Source organism: Clarias gariepinus, chromosome 22, assembly GCF_024256425.1.
Source record: "Clarias gariepinus isolate MV-2021 ecotype Netherlands chromosome 22, CGAR_prim_01v2, whole genome shotgun sequence".
NCBI classification, from domain to species: domain Eukaryota; kingdom Metazoa; phylum Chordata; class Actinopteri; order Siluriformes; family Clariidae; genus Clarias; species Clarias gariepinus.
The window spans coordinates 26,924,599-26,948,828 of record NC_071121.1 but is presented as its reverse complement, the minus strand read 5'-3'; the positions used below and the strand labels follow the sequence as shown (position 1 = coordinate 26,948,828).

General features: G+C 37.1%; 1 protein-coding gene across 1 annotated transcript; it reads right to left on the bottom strand.

Moving 5' to 3' along the window:
• Window positions 1-9,897: 9,897 nt before the first annotated feature.
• Window positions 9,898-12,187, bottom strand: LOC128510095 (urokinase plasminogen activator surface receptor-like). The gene is made up of 5 exons (XM_053482099.1): window positions 12,065-12,187; window positions 11,776-11,889; window positions 11,429-11,572; window positions 10,991-11,101; window positions 9,898-10,408 (listed from the first exon to the last, which is right to left on the bottom strand). The coding sequence occupies exons 1-5, from the start codon at window positions 12,111-12,113 to the stop codon at window positions 10,206-10,208; spliced, it is 621 nt and encodes a 206-aa protein (XP_053338074.1). The 5' UTR covers window positions 12,114-12,187; the 3' UTR covers window positions 9,898-10,205.
• Between the last annotated feature and the right edge of the window lie 12,043 nt (window positions 12,188-24,230).

Below are 24,230 nucleotides of genomic sequence, written 5' to 3'. Positions count from 1 at the left end.
TTTTACAACAGGTTTACACTAAGGTTGTGGTTGTTGTAACTGTAGTTGTTGTAATATTGTGCAAAATAATGTACAAATGGTTTGGGGTCTTTCTCTTCTGCTCTCCATGCCAACATGACAAATCTAGGAGTGATTTTTGATTTTTTTGTTTTTTGTTATTTAACACTACAGCTTACAAATTATAAGAAAATGGAGACCATTAGTTTCCAAAATAGAAATGAAGAGGGTCTTTTTAGACCCTTCACCTCCTCTAATTGATTACTACAATGTGGACATTTGGTGTTAAAATCTTTAACACATTTAGTGTTAGAATTACACAGCAGTGCACAGCAAGGCCCCTGCATATACAGTCCCTGACAAAAGTCCTGTTGCTTGGGTACAAATTGGCCTGAAGTGCCCCTTAAATATATTACTAATCAAAATTCTTTTACAAGAAATGGCTCATTTTAATCCCAACAGATTTTGTAATAATATTTCGGTGCAAAACTAAACTGTTAAAAAGTATTCTAATATTTACAGCTTGGTAAAGCCCATTGAGTCAAATGTTTGCCATGACATAAGTCTTGTCACTTGTGACTAATAATGGATCAATTAAGTTTCAGGTGTGTATAAAAAGAGCCCAGTATATTAGAACTTACATCAGCTTCAACTAGACCTCTGACAACATGCCTAAGATTCCTCCTGAGACTAAAGTGTTGATTATCAAGAGGCTGAAGACCAGATCCACTGCTGACGGTGCAGACACCTTAAAAGTACACAGGATAAGAAAAAGATATGAAGAGACTGGAGACATTTTTGAAAAGTCCAGTTTTGTTTGTTAAAATCCAAGGCCAGCCAATTTTCCACTGCAGCAGAGCTCCAAACGACCTCGTCACCTGAAGTCCCCATGTCAACCAGAATAGTTTGTAGAATTCTGTCTCGAAATTGCCTCCATGGTCGAATCAGTGCCCAGAAGCCAGCACTAAACAAAAGACAATTTAAAAAACATGTGGCATTTTCCAAGGCCCACAGCCTGCCAAGATGATGGACGGTAAAAAAGATAAATCTTTATAGATAAATCTTCTGTTGAATTACATCACGATCACTGCATACATTGCAGGAGACCTAGTGGAGCCCGCATGGATCCGAGATTCACCCAGAAACCAGTGAAGTTTGGTGGTAGAAAAATCATGGTCTGGAGTTACATACAGTATGGGGGTGCGCGGGAGATCTGCAGGGTGAAAGGCAACATCAGTAGTCTAAAATATCAAGAAATCGCGGAAATCGCCCTCAGCGAGATATTCTTCTACACGAAGGGACGGACTCGTGTCTAACTCTGCCATCTTCCTAGTAAGTAGTAAGACACTTTCTATTTTCACTTTCTGTTAAAAAATGCTTGCACACACGCACACACACAACATGGATCCTGAAGAGAAAATGATCTGAGGGTGTTTCCGGACACCTGCTCTACAGTTTCGCTGCTGCGCTGGGGAGTATTAAAACAGGGCGAGCGCGGTTGTGTGCTGCCGGTCCCAGCCTTGACCATTCGCACCGTGACGGGGAGCTATTTGGAGATACGGGCCTGTTGCACAGTGCGAATACAAGTTTGTGCAATCAGTCTTTCTCATCCATTCTTTGTGGCAGACATTGAGGATGATTGTATCTTGGGGTTGGACATTTTGGAAAGGTGGGGTGCGGTACTGAATCTCGCGGAGGGAACGTTACGTGGTAACTTCGGGTAAGCCAGGTTGCTAGTTCCCAAAGCGCAGCCGGACGTGTTAGTAGCGTGCACCAGGGGGGCGGAACTTCCAGTGGACGCGCCATGTAAACATCCGGTAGCAGGCCGAGCGAGGATAATGGCCGAGCTTATGCAGCGTAGCAGCGTGGGGTTAAGTCAGACACAGACCGACACAGTGAAGTCCCTTTTACATGAGTTTGCGGACATTTTCGCGGTAGATGAGCGCGAGTGCACACATACTAATTTGGTGCAGCACACGATTGATACGGGTAACGCAGCTCCTGTTCGGTTACATCCGAGACGCCTTCCCTTAGCTAAACGAGCTATCGCCGAGCAGAAGCTGCGTGAGATGGCCGACTCGGGTGTCATAGAGCCAGCGTCCGGGCCGTGGTCTTCACCGGTTGTGTTGGTGCGTAAAAAGGATGAATCGATCCTTCACCGCGAATAGATGACACGCTGGAACACGTTGCGGGCTCGGCGTGGTTTAGCTCGTTAGATCTGCGTAGCGGGTATTGGCAAGTGGAGCTCGCCCCGGAAGCACAACCTAAAACCGCGTTCTCGATTGGGCAAGGGCTATGGCAATTCCGGCGCATGCCGTTCGGCCTAACGCTCCAGCTACGTTCGAACGGTTGATGGAGAAAGTGTTGGCTGATATTCCTCGCAACCGTTGTGTTGTCTACCTGGACGATTTACTGGTGCGCGGCAAGGAGTTTGAGGTCGCGCTAGCTAACCTACGGGAGGTACTTTTGGCTATCCGGCGGGCGAATTTGCGGCTCAACCTGAAAAAGTGCCAGCTGTTGCGGGGAGAGACCGTGTTTCTGGGACACGTGATTAGCGCTCAAGGGATTGCCATCGATCCAGCCAAAATTGCTGCGGTACAGAATTGGCCTGAACCATTAAATGTGTCGCAGCTATGCACCTTCCTCGGGTTAGCTTCGTACTATCGTCGGTTCGTGAAGGATTTTGCCACGATCCCTAGTCCGCTGCACGGGCTCACGAGAAAGAACCACCTGTTTCGCTGGGACAAGGTGCACGCGCGCGCTTTCACTCAGTTAAGGGAAGCTCTGGTCACGTCGCCCGTTCTCGGATATCCTGACGCTGATGTTTATCCTCGACACGAACGCAAGCGATGTAGGGCTAGGGGCTGTCCTGTCTCAGGTTTCCGAGGGTAAAGAGCGTGCTATCGCCTACTTCAGCCGTGCGTTGTCTGGACCGGAGAAATATTACTGCGTCACGCGGCGTGAGCTGTAAGCGGTTGTCGTGGCCCTTAAACATTTTAGGCCGTATTTATATGGGCAATCCTTCTCGCTGCGGACCGATCACGCTTTGCTGGTGTGGCTGCTTAGTTTTAAAGAGCCCGAGGGGCAGTTAGCGCGCTGGCTCGAGCGGTTGCAGGACTATGATTTCACCGTTCAGCACCGAGCGGGAAAACTGCATGCTAACGCCGATGCTTTATCCCGCCGGCCGTGTAGCAAAGAGCGTTGTCGGCACTGCGAGCGGGTTGAAGAGCGCGTGGGTGGTCGCGACATCGAACACTCTCCGACCCCCGTGAATCAGAACATTCTCCCTGCGCAGTTCTCCGGAGCCCCCGTCGGTAATCAGCCGTCCGAGCCGGCGTGCAGCCGAGTTACTGCGTCGCCTAAATTATCACCTGTAGTCATTCCGCCTGTGCTGCAGATGGACTGTGATCAGCTCATTGCCGAGCAGGAGAAGGATCCGGCGCTGCAGCGGGTACTAGGTTGGGTTAACGCGGGCCAGAGACTGGATTATGCTGCGGTTGCTCACCTGGGACAAAAGGAAAAAGCTCTACACTCGCAGTTTAATCAACTAGCGTTGCGGGGAGGCTTACTCTACCGCCACTGGGAACGGCCGTGCGGCGCTGGCGGATCTTTTTAGCTGCTGGTGCCGCGGACTCTGCGGGCATGTGTATTAGGGATGGTTCATGGGCATGCGGGTGCGGGACACTTTGGAGTCACTAAAACGCTGCGGCGGTTGCGTGCTCGTTTCTACTGGCCGGGCTGCCACACTGATAGTGAACTCTTTGTGCACAGATGTGATGTCTGCACGGCAAAGAAGGGCCCTACCCAGCGCTTGCGAGCACCCCTGCAAGACTTTCGGGTGGGGGCACCTATGAGGTTGCCTTAAATTTAAGCTTTGGTTTGAGCATTTGATTGCATTTAAACAGTCTCATTTTTATGACTAGGCTTAAATGTATTCTGTCTCAGACTGCCTTAAACATAAATCTACATTGTGTATACTGTAGGTTATAAGCAAGTTTGTAGTGATAAGTCATTTGCTCTTCACTACAGCTTCCAAATGTTTAAACCTTAAAAGAACTCAGATCTGGACTTTTAAATATTAGGTTTGAGTAGCCCGGCTCTGTAGTAACACTGCTCTTTGTCCTTAACTTAAAAAAAAATAAAATAATTTCTCTACATTAGATATATTGATAGGCGATATGGCGACAGAGTGATTATCACTGTACCTTGAATACACAGGACCACATCTCTATTATGCTATTTCCAGCATACAGACCATTCATCATGGGGTTCAAAACCAGTTCTGAAGCAGGTGAAAACCTGGCCAGCAGGAGGCATCTGGAACTGGAACTTTGGACGAGCACACGTCATTATTGACCAGCTAGTTCAACAAGTCACTGTCATCACTTCAGGATATAATCACTCGTCTATGAAAGTTTGCTTACAGATGAGCGGAAGATCTTCTCGAAATGCAGAAGGGTGTGATGGCGAGAAAGGCCATCCCTACTCCCAACGACCAGGTGCTGTGTCTCACCATGGCTAGTGTGAGGAAAGCCAATGCATGTAAATCTGCTAAACTAAAAAATATCCACTAGCAGCACCATAGTTCTCACATACTTTAAGATTCAAGACCACCACCATCATCCCCGAATAAGTGTTCTGTGTTTAGTCTCAATTGACTACTATCCTGCTGTATCATACATACATTATATATATATACCGTGCAAAAGTATTAGAACACTTTCTAACTCCATGATGGTTCCTGTTTTTTATTTCTTTCTACATTGTAAAGGAATGCTAAAGGTGTCCAAAAATGCATTAATCTCCTTTGAACAGTTGATATTAAGATGTTTCTGCTACTTCTGCTCTGTAAAGAGTTCATAACGCATCTAATCTGAGGTGCTGTTAATTGGTCATTTTTCAGGCTGATAACTCTAAATGAACTTCTCGTCTGCGGCAGAGGTAGGTTTTGGTCTCGCCCTCCTGGGACGGCCTTCATGAGAGCCAGTTTCATTATGGTGCTTGACGGATTTTGCAAATGCACTTGACAATACTGTTCTTGCAAGAACTATTACAGAAAGGCTGACCTCTGTGTCTTAAAATAACAACTAACTGTTGTTTTTGTTGTTGTAACGTGATTACCTAATTCCATATGTGTTATTTTATAGTTTTGAAATCCCCAGTATTGTTGTAGAATGTAGAAAAAAATCACTAAACAAAAACAAAGAAATTTGCAAGTGTTCAAAAACTTTTGAACGGTAGTGTGTGTGTATATATACTGATTCTGTGGTAAAGTGGTTAGCATGGTGCCCTCACACCTGCAGCGTTAAGAGTTCGATTCCCGTCTTGGGTCTGTGTGCGTGGTGTTTGCATGGAAACTTCATACTTGATGATTAATTTGTTTTCCCAAATTGCATAGTGTGTGCATGTGTGCTGTGCAATGGATTAGCACCCTGTTCAGGGCGTACCCTGCCTTGTGCCTGAAGCCTCCCAGGATATGCTCTAGGCTTCCTGCCAGCCTATACAGCATCAGCAGGATACAGAATAAATGACTTAAAAATATAGCAAAAAAGGAGATTGAACATGAGGAAGAAACTTTGTGTGAAGCTTAGAACAGTTTTAATGATTTTATCATATTTGCTCTGCATATAGCTTTTCACTGTTTAAACTTGTATTTTAAGTGTCATCACACTTCAGTATTAAATATCCACTTTCTTACATCAATATATAGTGTTCATTCTTAAACAATAAGCTGTATAAGTGCCAACTGGCAAGTGTCATGGTGGTTTAGTAATCTTAACATCGGAGTTTGTGTTTGTCCCCTGCCACTTCATTTGGGTTTATTGCTTAAATAAACAGTATAGATGACAGAAGTGTGGCTGAAGACTTACATGATAGCCATAACCAAAAAACATCTTACAATGATTTATGTAAAGTTTAATCTTCAAAAAAGTGCAGATTAGTTTTTGGGTAATTTTAAAATATATTTATAATAATGCTGCACTAAACTGAAATGTTTATGTCTTTTTGGACTTGAGAAAAAAATATGGAAGCTAAAAAATTATTTAAGAAAGTCAGGAAAATGGTAAAAAGGATAAAAGGAAAAAGGTATAGGGACGTTGTAATTTGAGATGTTTGATATTAAATAATAATTTTTATTCCTGTCATATCTTACAAGCTTTGTCTCACAGTTTAATCAAGAATACTAATCAATCACCAGTCAGCAAACAAACTGAACAGAATACAAATATAGCACCACACACACACACACACACACACACACACACACACACACACACTTACTTACTTACATAAACTTATACTTACACTGTTGATCAGTTTACAATATGTTTTGCTTTACCTGCATGAGTTATATTTAATTTAATTCACACTCCATTTATATGGATTTTGTTGCTCTAAGATTAATGTTTTATAAAAAAAATATTTCACAAGTGATTTTGAAGCAAAAGTGTTTAATAAATCAGTTCTAGGGGGAAAAAAACTCCCAAAAATGAACTTTTTCGTGGGAAAACGTGGGAAGTAAATTATTGGTACTACTGGTCTGAAGCAATGTCACATTTAATCCCAGTCTATTCAGATGAAAATCACTTGATTGATGGCCGATAAGCAATAAGTCCCACCCTTACATTAAAAGGCTCAGCTTCATAAAATGCAAAGACTAAACCATAAACACAAACTGAGTAGTCAAAGCAAAGAGAAAAAAGAAAGTGTAAACATAAGCCAACAGCCATTTCATGTTACAGAAGAGGATTAGGATCTGTTATATACACACACACACACAAGAGCTTATATTTCTTTATAACTCAGTTTAATGAACATGCACATCTTTGTGCTGTTTGGTTATCTCTGTAAATAAAGAATTTAGTTTCATAGGAGAAATAAAAGACTCCATTATGTGGTTACAGTAGGTTCTCTGGTTACACCCAACAGAGAGGCCTACCAATTATGATACTGTATAAAGAAGCTGCCCATGGTGTAGAGCTTACTCTCCAATAAGTATTTATTTGTTTGTTTGTTTGTTTGTTTGTTTATAACACAAAGCTCACCCACCCAATCTAGTATCCACTAAGGCTGTACATTGAAACAACACAATGTACATGAATTATATTATTATACCCTCATGGCCCATGACCCACACAAAATGTCTTTTGAACATGCATATAAAAATTATACAAAAATTGGACAGTGTATTTAAAAAATATATCAGTACTCTGCAAAAAGTCTTATTCACAACAAAGCACACCTAAGAAACAAGGTACATCTGTCAGTACAAAATAAGTTTAAAATTTTTTTATTACTAGAATCCTAGTGGGTTAAAACAAAATTGTGTCAAAAATCTTCTAATTTGTTTTACACAGCTAGATGTACATATCAGAAATAAGCCGTCATCTCTCTCTCGCTTTTTTATTTTTTTGGCTCTTAAACTCAAAACTCTTCAGTGTGAAGCAAAAACAAAAGTCTTACTCATCCAATACTGTCTGAGTGGACTGCATATCCTATACTGCAGAATCTTAATAGTGCAACAAAATGCTCTCAGATAATCACACCCCATGCCATCATAAAAGAGAACACCATTGGTTGGAAAGATAGCATTTGTGAAGCTAAAGGAGCTTCTAAAGGCTTTTAGAGACAACGTTATTAAACAACATTTTTGTGGAAAAGCTACAGAATTCAAATTCAAAATTCCCTATCTCAAGACTAGAAATCTTATCTTACTCAAAGCTGTTTAACAAAGTACCAATGTGGTCACACTCTAAAAAAATATTCTGTGGCCTTAAAATATCACAAGAATAAATGGCTATAGTACTTAACAAAATCTCTAAAAAATCACATGCAAAAAAATACAGATGCTTGAGTTGTACACATCATACTAAATGCACAAAAAACTGATAATTTTGTCTTACATTTACACACATTTTAAGATTTTTTTTCCAGAAAAATACAATTGACTGACAAATTATATTTTAAACATTAGTTTAATATTTTTTAGTACATTTCAATAAAAATATTACACTGATAGTAATTACAATGATTTGTTTCAAGAACTATAGTTACTAATTACATTACTCATTCCAAATCAATATTCTATATCTTAAACAACAAAAACGTAAAGAAATTGAGTAACTTTAAACATGCAAAGCCAGGGTCCTCATGGGAAGTCTGCAGTAGCATCTTAGACAACGAATGAGTACACTGCAATAATGAACAAGAACTACCTGAAACACTTTTTACAAATCCTGTTGAGAACAGAGTCACAGAGAGTGTCTACTTCACAAAGACTGGAGGAATGTGAGTTTCTTTTATTTAAAGTGCCACTATTATGCTTTTTCAAATATTTTTTTTCATGCAGTGTGTCATGTAGCTGTATGTGAACATAAACTATCTGCACTATCTGTGACGCTGACAGTGCACGATAAATGAAGTTTTTGTCTATTAAAAAAAGAAAAAAAACGGCTTACATTCGCCTAAACGAGTCATTAGCAAATCTATTTTTACTCTGTTACGGATCCACGTCACGGATCCATGTCACGAACAACTTGCCCGCCATCTTACAATTAACGTTACCACACTCTTGTTAATGTGACCGAGCATTCATGCCGGGTTTGCTTAAACACTTTGTACTAAAAAAAAACTATAAAAAACGAGAGCACACAAAATCCTTTTTAACTGTTTATTCTCCACCATTAACCAAAACTGAACTCTAACACTCATGAAGTGCACTTGCCTATCTACGGCAAGCCCCAAAGGGAAAAATGCAGAAGAGTAAGGGCACGGAGCATGCGCACTTCGCATACACGCAAAGAGTAAGGGAACGGAGCATGTGCACTTCGCATCACACACATACGCGCGATGTGTAGGTCCATGGAAAAATGCATAAGTAGTAACGGTGGACCAGCACTGCCGATATTTGTTTGGACGAGAGAAGGAGAGATTGCTGTGGATCATTTTCTTTCGAAGAATTTTAATCGGATTATCTTTGACTGGACATATTCACCGGACTTCTCACCCTTCGTCATCGGCCTCTCGGACTTCATTAACTCTGGTGAGCCCGAACTATACTCCTCTAACACACATACAATAAACACGGACTTCGGACATTTTCCACTCACTCGCGTTCACATACACATACCGTTTATTATATCTAGTTTGGAAATATTGTTTATATATTTGTTTGGTTGTGGTGCACCTTTTCATTTACTTTATTTAGTTGTGTATAATACACGTTTGCGTTATCTACTTGTTTGTGTTTGTCCTTTTTGCTTTTTTTTTGGTATGTACACACATACAATAAACACGATAAGACACACGCTGTAGCGGTAGACCAATCATAAAGGACCGCGCCATCTGACCAATCACAGCAGTGAGGGTTTACGGAAAGAAGGGGTTTAGACAGACTGAATCTTCGAACTGCTTAACATGAGTCAGTTACGAATCATTTAGAAATGGGGTAAAATTAAATCTATTTTTGGAGAAAACTAAAGTGTTTTTTGACCTTGCATACATGTAAACCTGCTTTAAGAGACTCATTAAGCAATATTAGCAACCTTTAAAATGGTATAATTGGGGCACTTTAAATCTGTGATTAGTTTCATGTGTGTTAGAATTCAGTTGAGCTGGAGTGTAGGTTTTAAGAGTTGTAGTTCTTGTTCGTTGCAGTCCTGGGTCTGATAGACAGTCAGGGTGAAACTGAGACCAGTAGAGGAGGCTGATGATTTTGTAAACTAAAGACTTTGTATTGTTTACTGAGAATCTTCACAGACATTGTTTATAATGTTTTCCCTAATCCTCTCTTTATTACATACATTTAATGAACATGCACATCAGTTTGGTTATCTAGCTGTTTAGCAATAATAATAATAATAATAATAATAATAATAATAAAAACTGAGATTATTATAAACAATAGTGAAAAATAAATTAGGGGCCTACTTTAAGTTAAAAACATTTTATTTAGTTCTCATTAAAATTATATGAATGTTGCTGCTTTAAGTTTAACATTTTTTTTATATTTTTTGGACAGTTGATTTTTAAACAAAAGTGTTTCATAAATTATTTCTAGGAGAAATAAATGCCACAACCAAAAACACACTTTTTATTTCTACTTCTATATATATATATATATATATATATATATATATATATATAAAAAAAAACAGATTTAAATTTCGTGTTGATAAAGGTTTAAATAGGGTGCATCAACTCTGAGCTCAGTAGAAGAAGATGGAAGAGAGCAGAGGAACAATCATGGGGAGGAAACTCAGTGTGAAGCTCTCAGCGCTGTTACACAGATTTCCCTCACAGCACTGCAAATTAGTAACGCCGATTCCTGGTGTGCTTGATGATCCAGATGCAGCACAGCCACTTGCAGACACACATCCTTTCACAGACACACTAATTCCCTCTTGTTGAACTGAAAGAGAAAGAGAGAGATTTTTTGTAAGAAGTAAAGAAACATATTTTACTAGATGTAAAGTACTTATTTACTTAGCATGACTAATTGTAATAAATACATGCAGTTCATACTTACAACTGAAAACTCAAAAGATAAAGGGAAAGTTTATTTAAAGTAAATATACAGGTTTTGCAGGTTTTATTTACTAACAAACGTGTATACATACTTGTTTCCTTTAACTGTATGTTTCATTTGCAGGTTTGTTTTTTCCATATATTAAAAAAAAAAAGTGAATGCATCGCTAAATGTGCATGTTCAAGTTTCCACTGTCAAGAATGTGTTATTTAATATAAATCTCTCAGGGTTAAGGTCTCAGGGTGGAGCTTATTAAAAAAAAAAAAAAAAAAAACAATTTAACAAAGAAAGGTGTGCAATATAGGTTAACTTTTTTGTTCCCCCTAAATATGGAAATTGTAGGGTAATAAAAGATCTAAAATACTACTCCTACTACTACTACTACTACTACTACGTATTAATAATAATAATAATAATAACAACAACTGCCTCTGCTTGTTACAGAGAGAGTTAAATAAAGTTCACCTGATGCGCTGATGCAACGATCTTCATCTCCTGTACAGCTCACTGTTTCCAAGCATTTGTCATTATTACAGGTGTAACACATTCTACCATTGGGAGGCTGCTGTGGAAGCTCTTAACAGAGAAATTAAATTAAACAGATTCGTTAATGTGTGTTATATGTCAGCAAGAATAATATTTCAATTATACTTTAACTGATCATTTTGAGAGAAATTATATCTATACTAGATTTACTGTACTGTAATCTGCTGTAAGTAGACAGATGTCCTATGACCTATTACATTTATAACACATTAATAAAGTAGGACTGTGTTTCATTTGAAATACTACTTCTATCTAATAATAATAATAATAATAATAATAATAATAATAATATATTGTGAGTTTAAATAAAAGGAAAATAACATTAAAGAGTGAGCAGCAATCAGGACTTTGTTTTACCTGGAAGTTTTTCAGTGTTACAGAAATCAGTACTGCAGCATTTACTGTTGGTGGTCACTTTCACTGATCCCATGTTCAGACTTCCACTTACACAGAGGTCTGGTGTTCCACAAGTCTGAATATAATCTGTAAACTTTACACCATCTACAGAACATTCAACATAGAAGTGTGATTAGAAAATCTCACCGTCATAGTGATTTACATATAAATTTGATATTTGAAATTTGATGAAGATAAATGAAACACTTCAATGCTGATTTAGGAAAATAACCAACCACCCAGTCAGGTGTTGTACCTACATTTAAATTCTATGGGAAAATTCAGGTTGGGTTAACCCTTACACTTACTCGAGTACGCAGTAATGGTTGAAGTGAGACACTGATTTGGACAGGTTATCTGAGTAGGTTGGCATGTTGCAGATGTTCCAGTTGGCAGACACTGTTGACATGTCAGAGACAGTGCTGTAGATAAAAATAAAAACAAATGAAATGAGAATAATAAAACTTAAATAAGGAAAGCAATTAATTTAACAAACATCCTGTACATTTTTGTACACGCCAAAGAATTATTGACCTTTACTGATTTACTAAAATAAATTTTATTTATTTAAACTAGTTAAAAAGTAAGTTTCATTACCTTTAGAGAAAAGCATGCAGATGAGCAACAGTGTGACCTGAGACTTCATTGTTGATTTCTGTAGAAGTTGAGGTATGATGGTGAAGCAAATGGAGTTATAATGTGAGTAAAGTCTGAGGAAAGGATTTCCTTTATTATAAGGTATCATGGGTGTGTGATATGAGGGCGGGATTTATTGTTAAATTCCAGATACTGCTTAAGTTTCATTTCTTTGCATATCACCCCTTACTTACTGCAGTGAAGAGACATTTGGGTGGATTTTTAATAGTCAGACAAGACCTCGCACAGCTGGCAGCCAATAAGCAATGTTAAAACACCAATTTTAACATAACATGTTAAACTGTAGCTATAAATGAACACTTTAACAATAAAAAAACGCTATAAGCCATTTTCAGAATTTTATTTATTCTAGCAAAGATTTCTTCTCTAGCACATTCTAACAAAGTTGTCTTTATGAAAAAAAAAATCTTCAAAGGTTACTTTTTTGGGGACAGTCCACGTGTGCATCCATGCCACAAGATCTCCAACCTGAAGTGGGATACCAGGATGAGTCAAACAGCTCCAGAGGGCAGAGGGGGTCTGGATCACTGGCAGCTCAGGAATGACTGTATAGGGAGGCAGAGAGAGACAGGGAGAGGGAAAGAGAGAAAAGAGGAGAGAGCAGAAGAGGAGAGATAACAGTTAGGTATGGTCACAGTCAAACAATGTATAATGTGAATGTATATTTAGTGCAGAGTTCAAGCAGAGATTCCGGCAGGACTAACTATGACATCATAACTAAAAGGGAGAGCCAGAAGGAAACACAAACATGAGGGGGAACTGAGATGTAAAGCAAACAATCACCTCACCGTCAACAAACCTGAGTGATCAATGAGAGTGAGGAAGACAGCATCCAAACATACCAGTTCACCATAATACTCTACGTCCATGAGTCCCCCAGATCTGCTCGTTTACCTAAGGCTAATATATTTACAAAAATGCTTGTATAAATACAGTAAATAGGGTTTTTTTTGAGACTGTGTCTAAGTCCCGAACATTGATTGGAAGACTATTTCATAACTTTGGGGCTTTGTAAGAAAAAGCTCTGCACCTTGCTGTAGTTTTCATAATGCGCGGTACTGACAAGGAGACTGCATCCTTTGATCAAAGTAGGCGTGGCAGATCATAAGACATAGCAGTTCACACTTAGATACTGATAGCATGTGAGTGATAAAAGCATGAACTAGTTTTTCTGCATAGTTTAGCGACAGTATATTTCTTATCTTGGCAATATTTCTGAGGTGAAAGAATGCTATCCCAGTAATATTATCTACATGTGCATCAAATGAAAGACTAGGATCTATAATCACACCGAGGTCTTTCACTGTTGCGCTTGATAAAACAGAAAGGCCATCTAAGATTACAGTGTGATCAAAAAGCTTGCTTCTAGCTGCTTGCGGTCCTATGACTAGAACTTCTGTCTTATCAGGATTAAGGAAGTTAATTATCTTTAAATCTCTTATGTCCTGCACACATTGCTTAACTTTAGTAAGCTGTTTTTTTTTTTCCGTCTGGTTTTGCAAAGACAAAGGGAGTATAATGGGTGTGTGACATTTTATTGATTGCATATTTTATTGTGAAATTCAAGACACTGCTTTAAGTTTCATTTCTTTGAATATCATGGGGTAGTTTTCACTTTCCTCTAAATCCCCAGTGTTTTGCAGGCTTACTGTGTGCTGTGAGGTTGAAAGTTTTATACAGTATAATGGGAGAGGTGTTTAACTTAATATGATGCCGACTATTGAGTAACTGCAGTCACACATCATCAGATAAACCGCCAGCATTAGTCAAATCCATGTAAATCCTCAAGGTTAAGTAAAAAAGAGTAGAGTGTACTACAAAAACTACAATTCATTTCCTATGAGCAAGTAAAACAAGAATTAATTTGTAACACACTTATGGGAGGATATGTCTATTACCTGGAATTGGCACCACATCTTAGGGTGTATGTGTGTGTATGCCTGCCAGTGGAACTGGAACCTTCATAATAATTAATGATATGATTGCTGACAGAACAGGAAAAGAAATACAGAAGAATATCAGGAGATATTATCTGCTCACATAAACGTAGCCTAAAGATCAAACAGATAAATTTGTGTTACAGCATTGTGTGTATCCTACCTGGCATTTACAGCATGTTTTTTTTTTTTTTTTTTTTTCAAATGTTTTTTCACTGCAAACCTTAAGGTTGTAATGACTGAACACTCATCTATTCAACTGGATCTTATTTTTTTTTTATATGCAGACTGCAAGTGCTGAAAATCTCTCCACACTATGGTCTTCTCAGTCCCTCCCTGTACTCCCTGTTCACTAATCACCTGTGTTGCTAAGAACAGCTTGAACTTTGAATTTCATTGTACTGAAAACTATACTGCAAGTATAACAAATTTTAGGCAAACCATAACATGGAAGCACGCATAACATGACAAAAGTTGACATGACCCGAAATGGATTGTTGGAGAATGTTAAAGCCAAGAAAAATGGTATCTGTTACTGCCATTACAGGTCGTATTAATAAACTTGTGACTCAAAGAAAACATGCTGAAAAAATATTATTATTATTATATTATTATTATTATTATCTATCTGTTTGCAATACTTCTCAAAACTGCAAAGATAAAGTTCTTATTTTAAACATGCACATCATGAGGTGGTTTGGTTATCTCTTCTGCATTTAGCAATAATGATAAAAACAATAAGCCTATTAAAGGTAAAATAATAATGAATGAATGATAAATCATAGTCCAGGGCCCTTATTTACTAATTAAGTAGGACTTATGTATCAGCATTCTTAAAAAAGGAAATCCCTCCTATTGCCAGCAAAATGTAGGAGAGAGATCTCCTAACTGTTTAGGAGTAGCAAGGAAATGGCATTCAGGCAGAGCCGTGTGTAGAGGAAAGACGTTTAGTAACACCGAGTGACACAGAGCTCATTAAAAATATGTTTGGACAAGAATTTTAATTTTTTTAACACATCGCATAACTGGTCCATAAAGGAACATATATTTTATGTCCTACTCGGAGCTAGGAATATCTTCAGGCCGCAGATTAACTTTAAGCGCGCTTCCTGCTGTATGAGTGAGGCTCTCAGCTACAATACACAGGTTTCATTGACAACACTGCACTTTTATAACACAGAATTCTGGTATGCAAAATAATGCAAGTACAGCATATAGATGCAGACACATCCTTTCAGGGATATACAAATTTCTTTTTGTTGAACTGAAAGAGAGAGACAGAGAGAGAGAGAGTTTAGGAAGTTAGGAAACATTTTCTGCAACTTTTTCAGTAATATGTGAATGCAAAGTTCTTTACAGCATGAATAATTGTAATGAATACACACAATTTGTACTCTACCCTCAAACTTAAAAGACATAGTATGTGTATTTGTGAATAGATTTTGCGCTTAAATGCTATTGTTTGTTATGTACCTGACACGGAAAACGCAAGTGCAGTTGAGATGGTTTATTTGCACTAAGTTCACAAAACACGAAAATCAAATCCGGCATGGGTAATCTAGCTCGTAAATTCAGTAAACAGGCAAGGGTCGGGCCATGTACAACGGGGATTAACTGAGACAGGCTAAACTGAAACGTGGGAACAGAAACAAGATCAAAATTCGAAATAGCAGTCAAAACTCAGAAGGCTTGGTAACGACACTGGAACAAGTTAGCAGGGAGCGTATATTTAGCTAAGATCAGAAGTACATGAGTCCTTTTTATCTGTGTCCTGTGATTAGTCTCAGGTGTGCTAGTACCCAGGTAAGTCGGAGCATTGCTGTTGGAAGTTGTAGTTCTTGTTTGTAGTTCTGACAGTTAAATGTGTAACAATACATTAAATGTTAGAAAAATAATCAACTACCCTGTGATATGTTACTGCTTGCAACACATAAATAAAATGGAAAATTCCAGGTAGAGACACACAGCACACACCATGTACAGTACAACGTATTTGTTGAAGTGAGACACAGATCTGAACAGGTTGTCTGAGTAATTTTGCATGTTCCAGGTGCTGATGTCTCACCTTCTTTACAAGTCAGTGACAGTAAGAAAAAAATGTAATGAGAATAATTAAATGCTTAAATGAGGAAATCCTCCTGCATGGTTATAAAACTATACACACAAATAAATTATTGACTTACTGATTTGCTAAAATTCTTTTAATTTATTTCTTTTATTTATAATGTTAGCTTCATTACCTTTATAGAAAAGCCTGCAGATTAGATTTTATTGTTAATTTTTGTAGCATGTAAATAAAAAAAAAGAAGAGAGGCTGATTGGTACTGTGGTGATTGTGGGGTGTGTACCTACCACCTACCTGATACTCCTTAAGTTTCATTTCTTTAAATATGACTAACTTCCTCCTATAACTTTCTATTCCCTGTAAATCACTACACTCTAAACAATAAAAGTATAATTTACTCTCTTTTTTTTTTGGTGGAAAATGTTTACACTTAAACATACTGAGTAAATAAAAAAAATATATATTAAAAGTAAACTACATGAATTAATTAAAAGTTAGGTATACATGAATATCTAAATGTAGTATAATAATTATTATTAAAAAAAAATAAATAAAAAAAAAATCAGTGCCTTAAAATGGCTTTAAAATTGTAGTATATATAATTGTAACAGAAGGTAGAAACTAAAAACTACTATTATTAATAAACAAATATGCTACATTTACTAAATATTTTAACTGAATTTAATTAATATTGGACTTTCAGGTAACAAAATGAATATGTTAGATCTATTTTTTTTTTACCTTTTAATCCAAAAGTATTATAATTAAGGTCAATATATCTAATAAAAACAAATTACAGTACAAACAAAGTAACAATGCACTTAACATTTATTGACCGAATTTGACAAGATCTAAACTCAATCTGGTTTACTTTACACATGACATAGAAGATGTAACCAGGTATATAAAAAAACAGTGAGCTGTATTGAACTTATAATAAAAATCTCTCAAGCAGTCTTTTGTATTAAAATTTAATAAGTCACACATCTGACAGATTGCACAACTTCACACCCTTCAGTTTCCTGCAAACTGTAGGATTTATTTGAATGTGAGCACGCCTCCCCAGGTCTTAAAGAAACAATGCCAGTCAAAACGAAGACAGGACACTGAATATCCATGACTTTACTTCGATAATGTTACCTTTTTTATTAATTAACAAATGTGCAAAACTTACTCTGCCATCCCATCAGCTGCCACCTAAAAAAGAATAAATTACTATATATACATATATAATATATAATATATATAATATTATTGTATATTTATTGTATATAATATACAATAAATATAATATATAATATTTATTGTACTGTACAAGTACAAGTGTGACTGGTAAAATGATACTTTCATTCACATACCTTTTAAATTAATATTTATTATTACACAAACATACGAGGGGTGTTCAAGTTAAAGTGGGACATTTGATTGTGTACAATAACAGAACACAGTTATGAAAGTAAAAACTCCCTTTATTTTTTTTTAGATAATCCCTTGGTACACTAATGCACTTAGCCCAGAGTTTGTATAAAAATGACACCTAATTTTATTTGCTCGTTAATGTCCACTTACTCTCACTCACTCTTTCATCTTCTATACCACTTAATCCTGTATTCAGGGTCATGGAAGCTTGGAGCCTATCCCAGGAGGCTTAGGGCACGAGGCAGGGTCCAGACAGGGTGCCAATACAGAAAGGGCACACAAACACAATAAAGGCAATTTGGGAACATCAATTAGCCTAACCTGCATATCTTTGGACTGTGGGAGGAAACCGGAGCACCCGGAGGAAACCCACCAAGCACAGGGAGAACATGCAAACTCCATGCACACAGAGACAAGAATCGAGCCTGGTCGGGAATCGAACCTGGACATGCAGTGTGACAGTGCTAACCACTACACCACCGTGCCAGCTAATGTCAACTATATCTATTTAATTAATGGAAAATCTATGAAAAATTAGAATATTATGAAAAAGTAAATTATCCTTTTAAAATTTAATTTAAAAATGCAACTCATATATTCTAGATTCATTATTTGTACTATGAAGTACAATATTTCAAGCATTGTTTGTTCTAATTTCTAGAGTTACTGCTTATACAGTAGCTCATGAAAATCAACCTCAAAATATTAGGATATCTAATTTTCAGGTTTTGAGTAAAATTACTATTTATACAGTATAAATATCATTTACATCTTGGTCTAGCTCAATACACAACAGTATGTTGACCAATAGTTGTCCAGAAGATGATCATTGATTTCCTCCATGAGCCACATATAGTATATTGTATGGAGGCATCTTCATGGAAACTTGACTGAAAGGAAAAAGTGTGGTAGGAAAAGGTGCAGAAGCAACATGGATGACCTCCATGACCTTTCAGGAGTCCTGAAAATATTGTCAAGCAAAGCCGATTCAAGAACCTAGAAGAGCTTTAAAAGGAGTGGAGTAAGGCTACCACATACAGATGTCTTCAAGAAACGAGTTACAAACTGTTGCATTCCTAGTGTCAAGCCTGTTTTGAACCAGAGACAATATCAGAAGCATCGTAATTGCTCAGTGGTCCAAAGTAAATTTTTATTTCATTTGGAAATCAAGCTCCCAGAGTCTGGAGGGAGAGTGGAGGCACAGAATCCAAGTTGCTTAAAGTACAGTAAAATGTTTACAGTCTGTGATGAATTGGGGTGTCATGTTAGCCTGAACCCTATCAAAGTAACCAAATCTTCAATAACACCTCATCAGTGCCACAGGCTGATGGCTGGTGCTGTAATAGTAGAATTTCTGTATTGTAAATCATTATTTTGTTCATATTAGAACATATTCTAATATTTTGAGATACCGGATTTTTTTTCATGCTTTAAGTATAAGTTGTAATCTTTTGAATTAATTCAATTAAATTCAAATTCAAACTAAAAAAATATTGAAAAAATGTCACTATGTGTAAAGAATCTAGAATAAATTAGAGCTTTACTTTTTGAATTTAATACAGGAAGTTTAATATTCGATAACATTATTTCACAGTTGATTCTTCTAAACAATAGTTCTACATAAATCAGTTCTAGGAGAAATAACAACCCCTAACCAAAAAAAAACCTTTTTCTATTTCTATTTTTACAGTAAGTTTTCACAAACATTTTTAAGTTTTTTGTTGATCAAGCTTTAAGTGATTTCCTTCACAACACTGCACATCTGTAGCATTGATTCCTGGAATGGTTTATGATCCACATGTAACAGATGTCTCTAATGTCCCCTCGTTGAACTAAAGAGAGAAGGAAAGGCTTAAATAACAAACATGTCCCTGTTCAATTATGTTTACACAGTAATTATCAGCTATCACAGTGCTCATGATTCAATAAAGTCTCTTGTGGCGTGAGTCATTTTTAACGGAAGGAACAATAGATATAAAGATTTAAAGCTGTTCAGGGACAACTGACGAGACAGAGGAGATTACAGTTGGCTTGGTTGGCAAACTGCTGTGGTACAAGTGAAAGTAAATGTTTCAGCATATGTTTTATAGTTTTATATGGTGACCTTGAGCTCCTTTATTTGTTGTTTATATTTATTTACTGGTTATATACTATTAGGGGCAGGTGGCGGGTGGCTTTCAAATACATTTTACAATACCTGACTCACATTGCTTAAGGTTGAGATGTCAGATTTTATTAAATATTTAAGTGGCATAAAGTCTAAAGAGCAAATTAATAATTGATTATCACTTTGTAGTAAGTCAACAAACTCCAGGCCTATTAGAGTGAGTGTGTGTGTGTGTGTGTATGTGTGGGTGTGTGTGTGTGTGTGTGTGTACTTGCCTATCTATCTAAGAGGGGACTCTGGTGTTGTTACACACTCACGAACAGGGGACCGGGGAACCAAGTGGGGACATTTTTCAGGTCCCCTGTTTGTTATGCCTTAAATCAAGCTAAAATCAAGTGAAAATGCCTTTGGTGAAGTTTGACCAAGAGGGGACCTGGGTGTGTGTGTGTGTGTTTAAGGTCATTCTCAGCAGCGCCACCATAAACCAGAGCAGGTACTGCAAGGGCTGTTTCACACACGTCGTTCACACACTTCTAATGTCTCTGAATGGCCCTAAGAGCCTCTGAGACACTGACACTCCAGAGGAGAAGCCAGTCTTTTACTGTACATTTCTCTACTCCTCTAAAAACAAACTCTTTATAGCACAACTTTACTCAGACTCTCAGTATGACCTGATTACAGCGAGGTGAAATGTATGATTCATTAGTATTATTATTTAACTCTAATGCTAAATACTGTTTTACACTTACTATATACATTCAAAAAGTTTATTCAAATAAAAGATTTCAGTAGTTAAGTATTAAAATAAATTTTACAATATAAGCTTAAGTAAATTATTACCAATGTAAGTTTTACAAAAATGGACTTTAAAACATTATTTTAGTTCAGATGACTGGTCCCCTGTTGACTTGTGAGAAACGACATGTGATTGATTAATTTGTTATTTCTTGTACTTTACATTTTCTCACTCCACTACAAAACTTTTCAAATACAAAACTGTTATTATTATTTTTTTACTTATTATTTTTTTTTTTTACCAGTTTTACTTCTATTCGCCAAGAATAACAAATTCATCTGAAGAAATTCTCAAATTTTCTTGGTGAATAGAAGTAAAACACAAAAAATGACAAGAAAACTGCTGAAAAAAAGCAAAAAAAAATAAATAAATAAAACTGATGAAAAGTTTTGTAGTGTAGTGAGAAAATGTAAAGTACAAGAAATAACAATTTATAGTATACTTATACTATATAGAGATGTAAATGATGTCTCATGTCTCAATACACGTCTACATTCACTGAGTTACAGTAATGTACAATATTTTTTGTTTTTTTAATTTAAAGTTTGATTTAGAGTTTTAACAAACATATTTTGCCAATTTACCTGTCATTTTATAAATAAAAAAAATGACAGGCTTCTTGAATGGCAACTTTTTGGTATCTAATCATTTTCTTATTTCATGACCACATTCATACATTGGTAAATAAATGTTAAATAAAGCAAATAATAATGTAAATTTTATGAGTCATTTCCTCAGCACATGTGTTTTATATGTGAATGGATTCCGAATATATTGATTGAAACGTTTTAGAGCGCTTCACAGTAATAAATACAATGATAATACTAAAGCATTCACTAGTTAGTAAGTAAGTAAGTAAATAAAAGATACTTCACACACACACACACACACACACACACACACACATATATACATATACATATACATGTTCTCATTCTGTTTACGCCAAATTCTGACTCTACCATTTGAATGTCTCAACAGACATCGGGACTCATCAGACCAGGCAACATTTTTCCAGTCTTCAAATTGTAGCCTCTTTTTCCTATTTGTAGTGGAGATGAGTGGTACCCGGTGGGGTCTTCTGCTGTTGTAGCCCATCCGCCTCAAGGTTTTGCGTGTTGTGGCTTCACAAATGCTTTGCTGCATACCTCGGTTGTAACGAGTGGTTATTTCAGTCAAAGTTGCTCTTCTATCAGCTTGAATCAGTCAGCCCATTCTCCTCTGACCTCTAGCATCAACAAGGCATTTTCACCCACAGGACTGCCGCATACTGGATGTTTTTCCCTTTTCACACCATTCTTTGTAAACCCTAGAAATGGTTGTGCGTGAAAATCCCAGTAACTGAGCAGATTGTGAAATACTCAGACCGGCCCGTCTGGCACCAACAACCATGCCACGCTCAAAATTGCTTAAATCACCTTTCTTTTCCATTCTGACATTCAGTTTGGAGTTCAGGAGATTGTCTTGACCAGGACCACACCCCTAAATGCATTGAAGCAACTGCCATGTGATTGATTAATTTAGATAATTGTATTAATGAGAAATTAAACAGGTGCTCCTAATAATCCTTTAGGTGAGTGTGTATATATATATATATATATATATATATATATATATATATATATATATATATATATGTATGTATACTGTATATAATTAAACTCTTAACATTTTAATAGTTATTGATTGGTGCAGACATTCAAACTATTTTGGGGAAAAGCAGGGTCCTAAGCTATAAAATAAATTGAACAAAACAACTGTGTCACATCTGCACCTCCACAGTCCGGGCGTTTAAGATCTGTGTCTCCGGATTACTGAGACGCAGCTTTGTCCCCCCCCTAGTGTGTCTATGTTGGTATGTCTCCCCATCACTAATGATGTTCACCTGTGTCTCTCCCCTGTGTTTCTATTTAAGCCAGTCGAACCCGGAGAATCACGTCCGTGCACTGTTATAGTCATGTTTGTTTGTCGCCTGTCACTAACCCGGCACATCTGCGTGTTTCCTCCTCAGGGCTGAGTCCAGGTCTGTCACAGACAGACACGTTTTTTCGTCAAGTTCAAGTTCGAAACACCAGACAGCGGGCTGGGAAGCCCTTGCGCATGTCTCTTTTTTGTTTGGAACTAATCTTCTGTGTTTAAGCGTTTATCCGCCTGCAGACCCAGCCTGAGGAGGCTCGGAAGAAGCCCGTTGGGTTACTTTAGTTTATATTTTGTGTGTTTTCTTTGAAAAAAAAAGACTTTCTGAAATAATAAACAAGAGACAGTATATTTATCATTCCTGCGTTTTGCGTCCTCTAAATCCACATCCAGATCATGACAAACTGTAGACATTTGCAGTTCCTACAGATATTAGTAGCAACAGTAGCAAAAGAAATGGAGACAAAGATGTTTTATTCCACGAAGAATGTTGCCTTTTGTGCGGGCATAAGAAAAAAAGGGTAAGAAAGCCTTTTAATAATATATTGTAATTATTCAGTTACCGATTTTTCACTGACTTTGACATTCTGATTTGGTTGTACTTGTATCCTAACTCTTTACTGTCTGTATAGCGCCTTAAAGCACAAAAAAATAATTGTGAACACCCGGCTCGTAAAAAAGAAAACAGTATGTATTTTTCTTGCAACAACATTAACCACTGATTGTGTACATGTCAGTGGTGTGCTAAAAATGATTCTTATATTAGCTTTTACAGGCTACTTTACACTGATCAACAGTCGGTGCCCTGCTGTAACCAGCAGATTAAAGGAGCAGTTATCAGCTACGACACGCAGCCTTCTGAGTTTGGAGGCCAGGGTTGGTTGGTTAAAAGCATGTTTAAAGGAGAAGATAACGTGACAAAAACCCACACAAACTCTCCGTGCATACACACTTACAGTATGAGACACGTGCGGACAAACACAAACTCTCCATGCAAACACATACACATAATCTCTCAGTGCAGATACACCGTGTAGGGAACAACTGAACAACAGGTCTTCACTTTGTAATACACCTGGCCATTAATAAAAATGAATATTTACGCCTAAAAAGAGGCTTTAAAATACATCTAAAATTAATTCATCGGCGCGTATAAACCTGCAGCCTTAACAAAAGGCAGCATTTTGATCAAAAAGATGATAGAAGCATGCGATTTATCGATATAATAATAATAATAATAATAATATTTTTTTATTTATATAGCGCTTTTCCAGAGCTCAAGGACACTTTACAATAAATGAAAACAAGAGAAACAATTAAGTCAACAAACAGACCAAAAAAAAAAAAAAAGGACAGACATGCAGAGGACAGGTGGATTAAGACAAAGGGGTCCAGTTTAACGAATCAGAGGTGTAACATTCGGAAAACAAGTGAGTTTTGAGTAAAGATTTAAATACTGAGATGTTATTAACAGAACTGAGAAAGTGCAGTAGAGAGTTCCAAAGTTTGGGTGCAATAACAATAAATGATGCCGCCCATTGAAGAGAGGCGGTACCGAGGGACAACAAAAAGGCCAGAATCAGAGGAACATAGTGAACGAGTCGGAATGTAGGGGGCAAGCAGATTGAAAAGATAAGAAGGAGCTAAACCATTTATAGATTTAAAAACAAGAAGAAGAATTTTGAATTTGATACGGTAGGCAACTGGGAGCCAATGGAGATCATACAAGATTGGGGTTATGCAGAACGTTTGGTATGAGTGAGTATTCATATGTTGTAAAATACAACAAAGAATACAAAAGTGAATAATCTTTAATAAAGTTAGCCTAATACAATATTGTTTCCATTACTGAAGCAAACAGAATT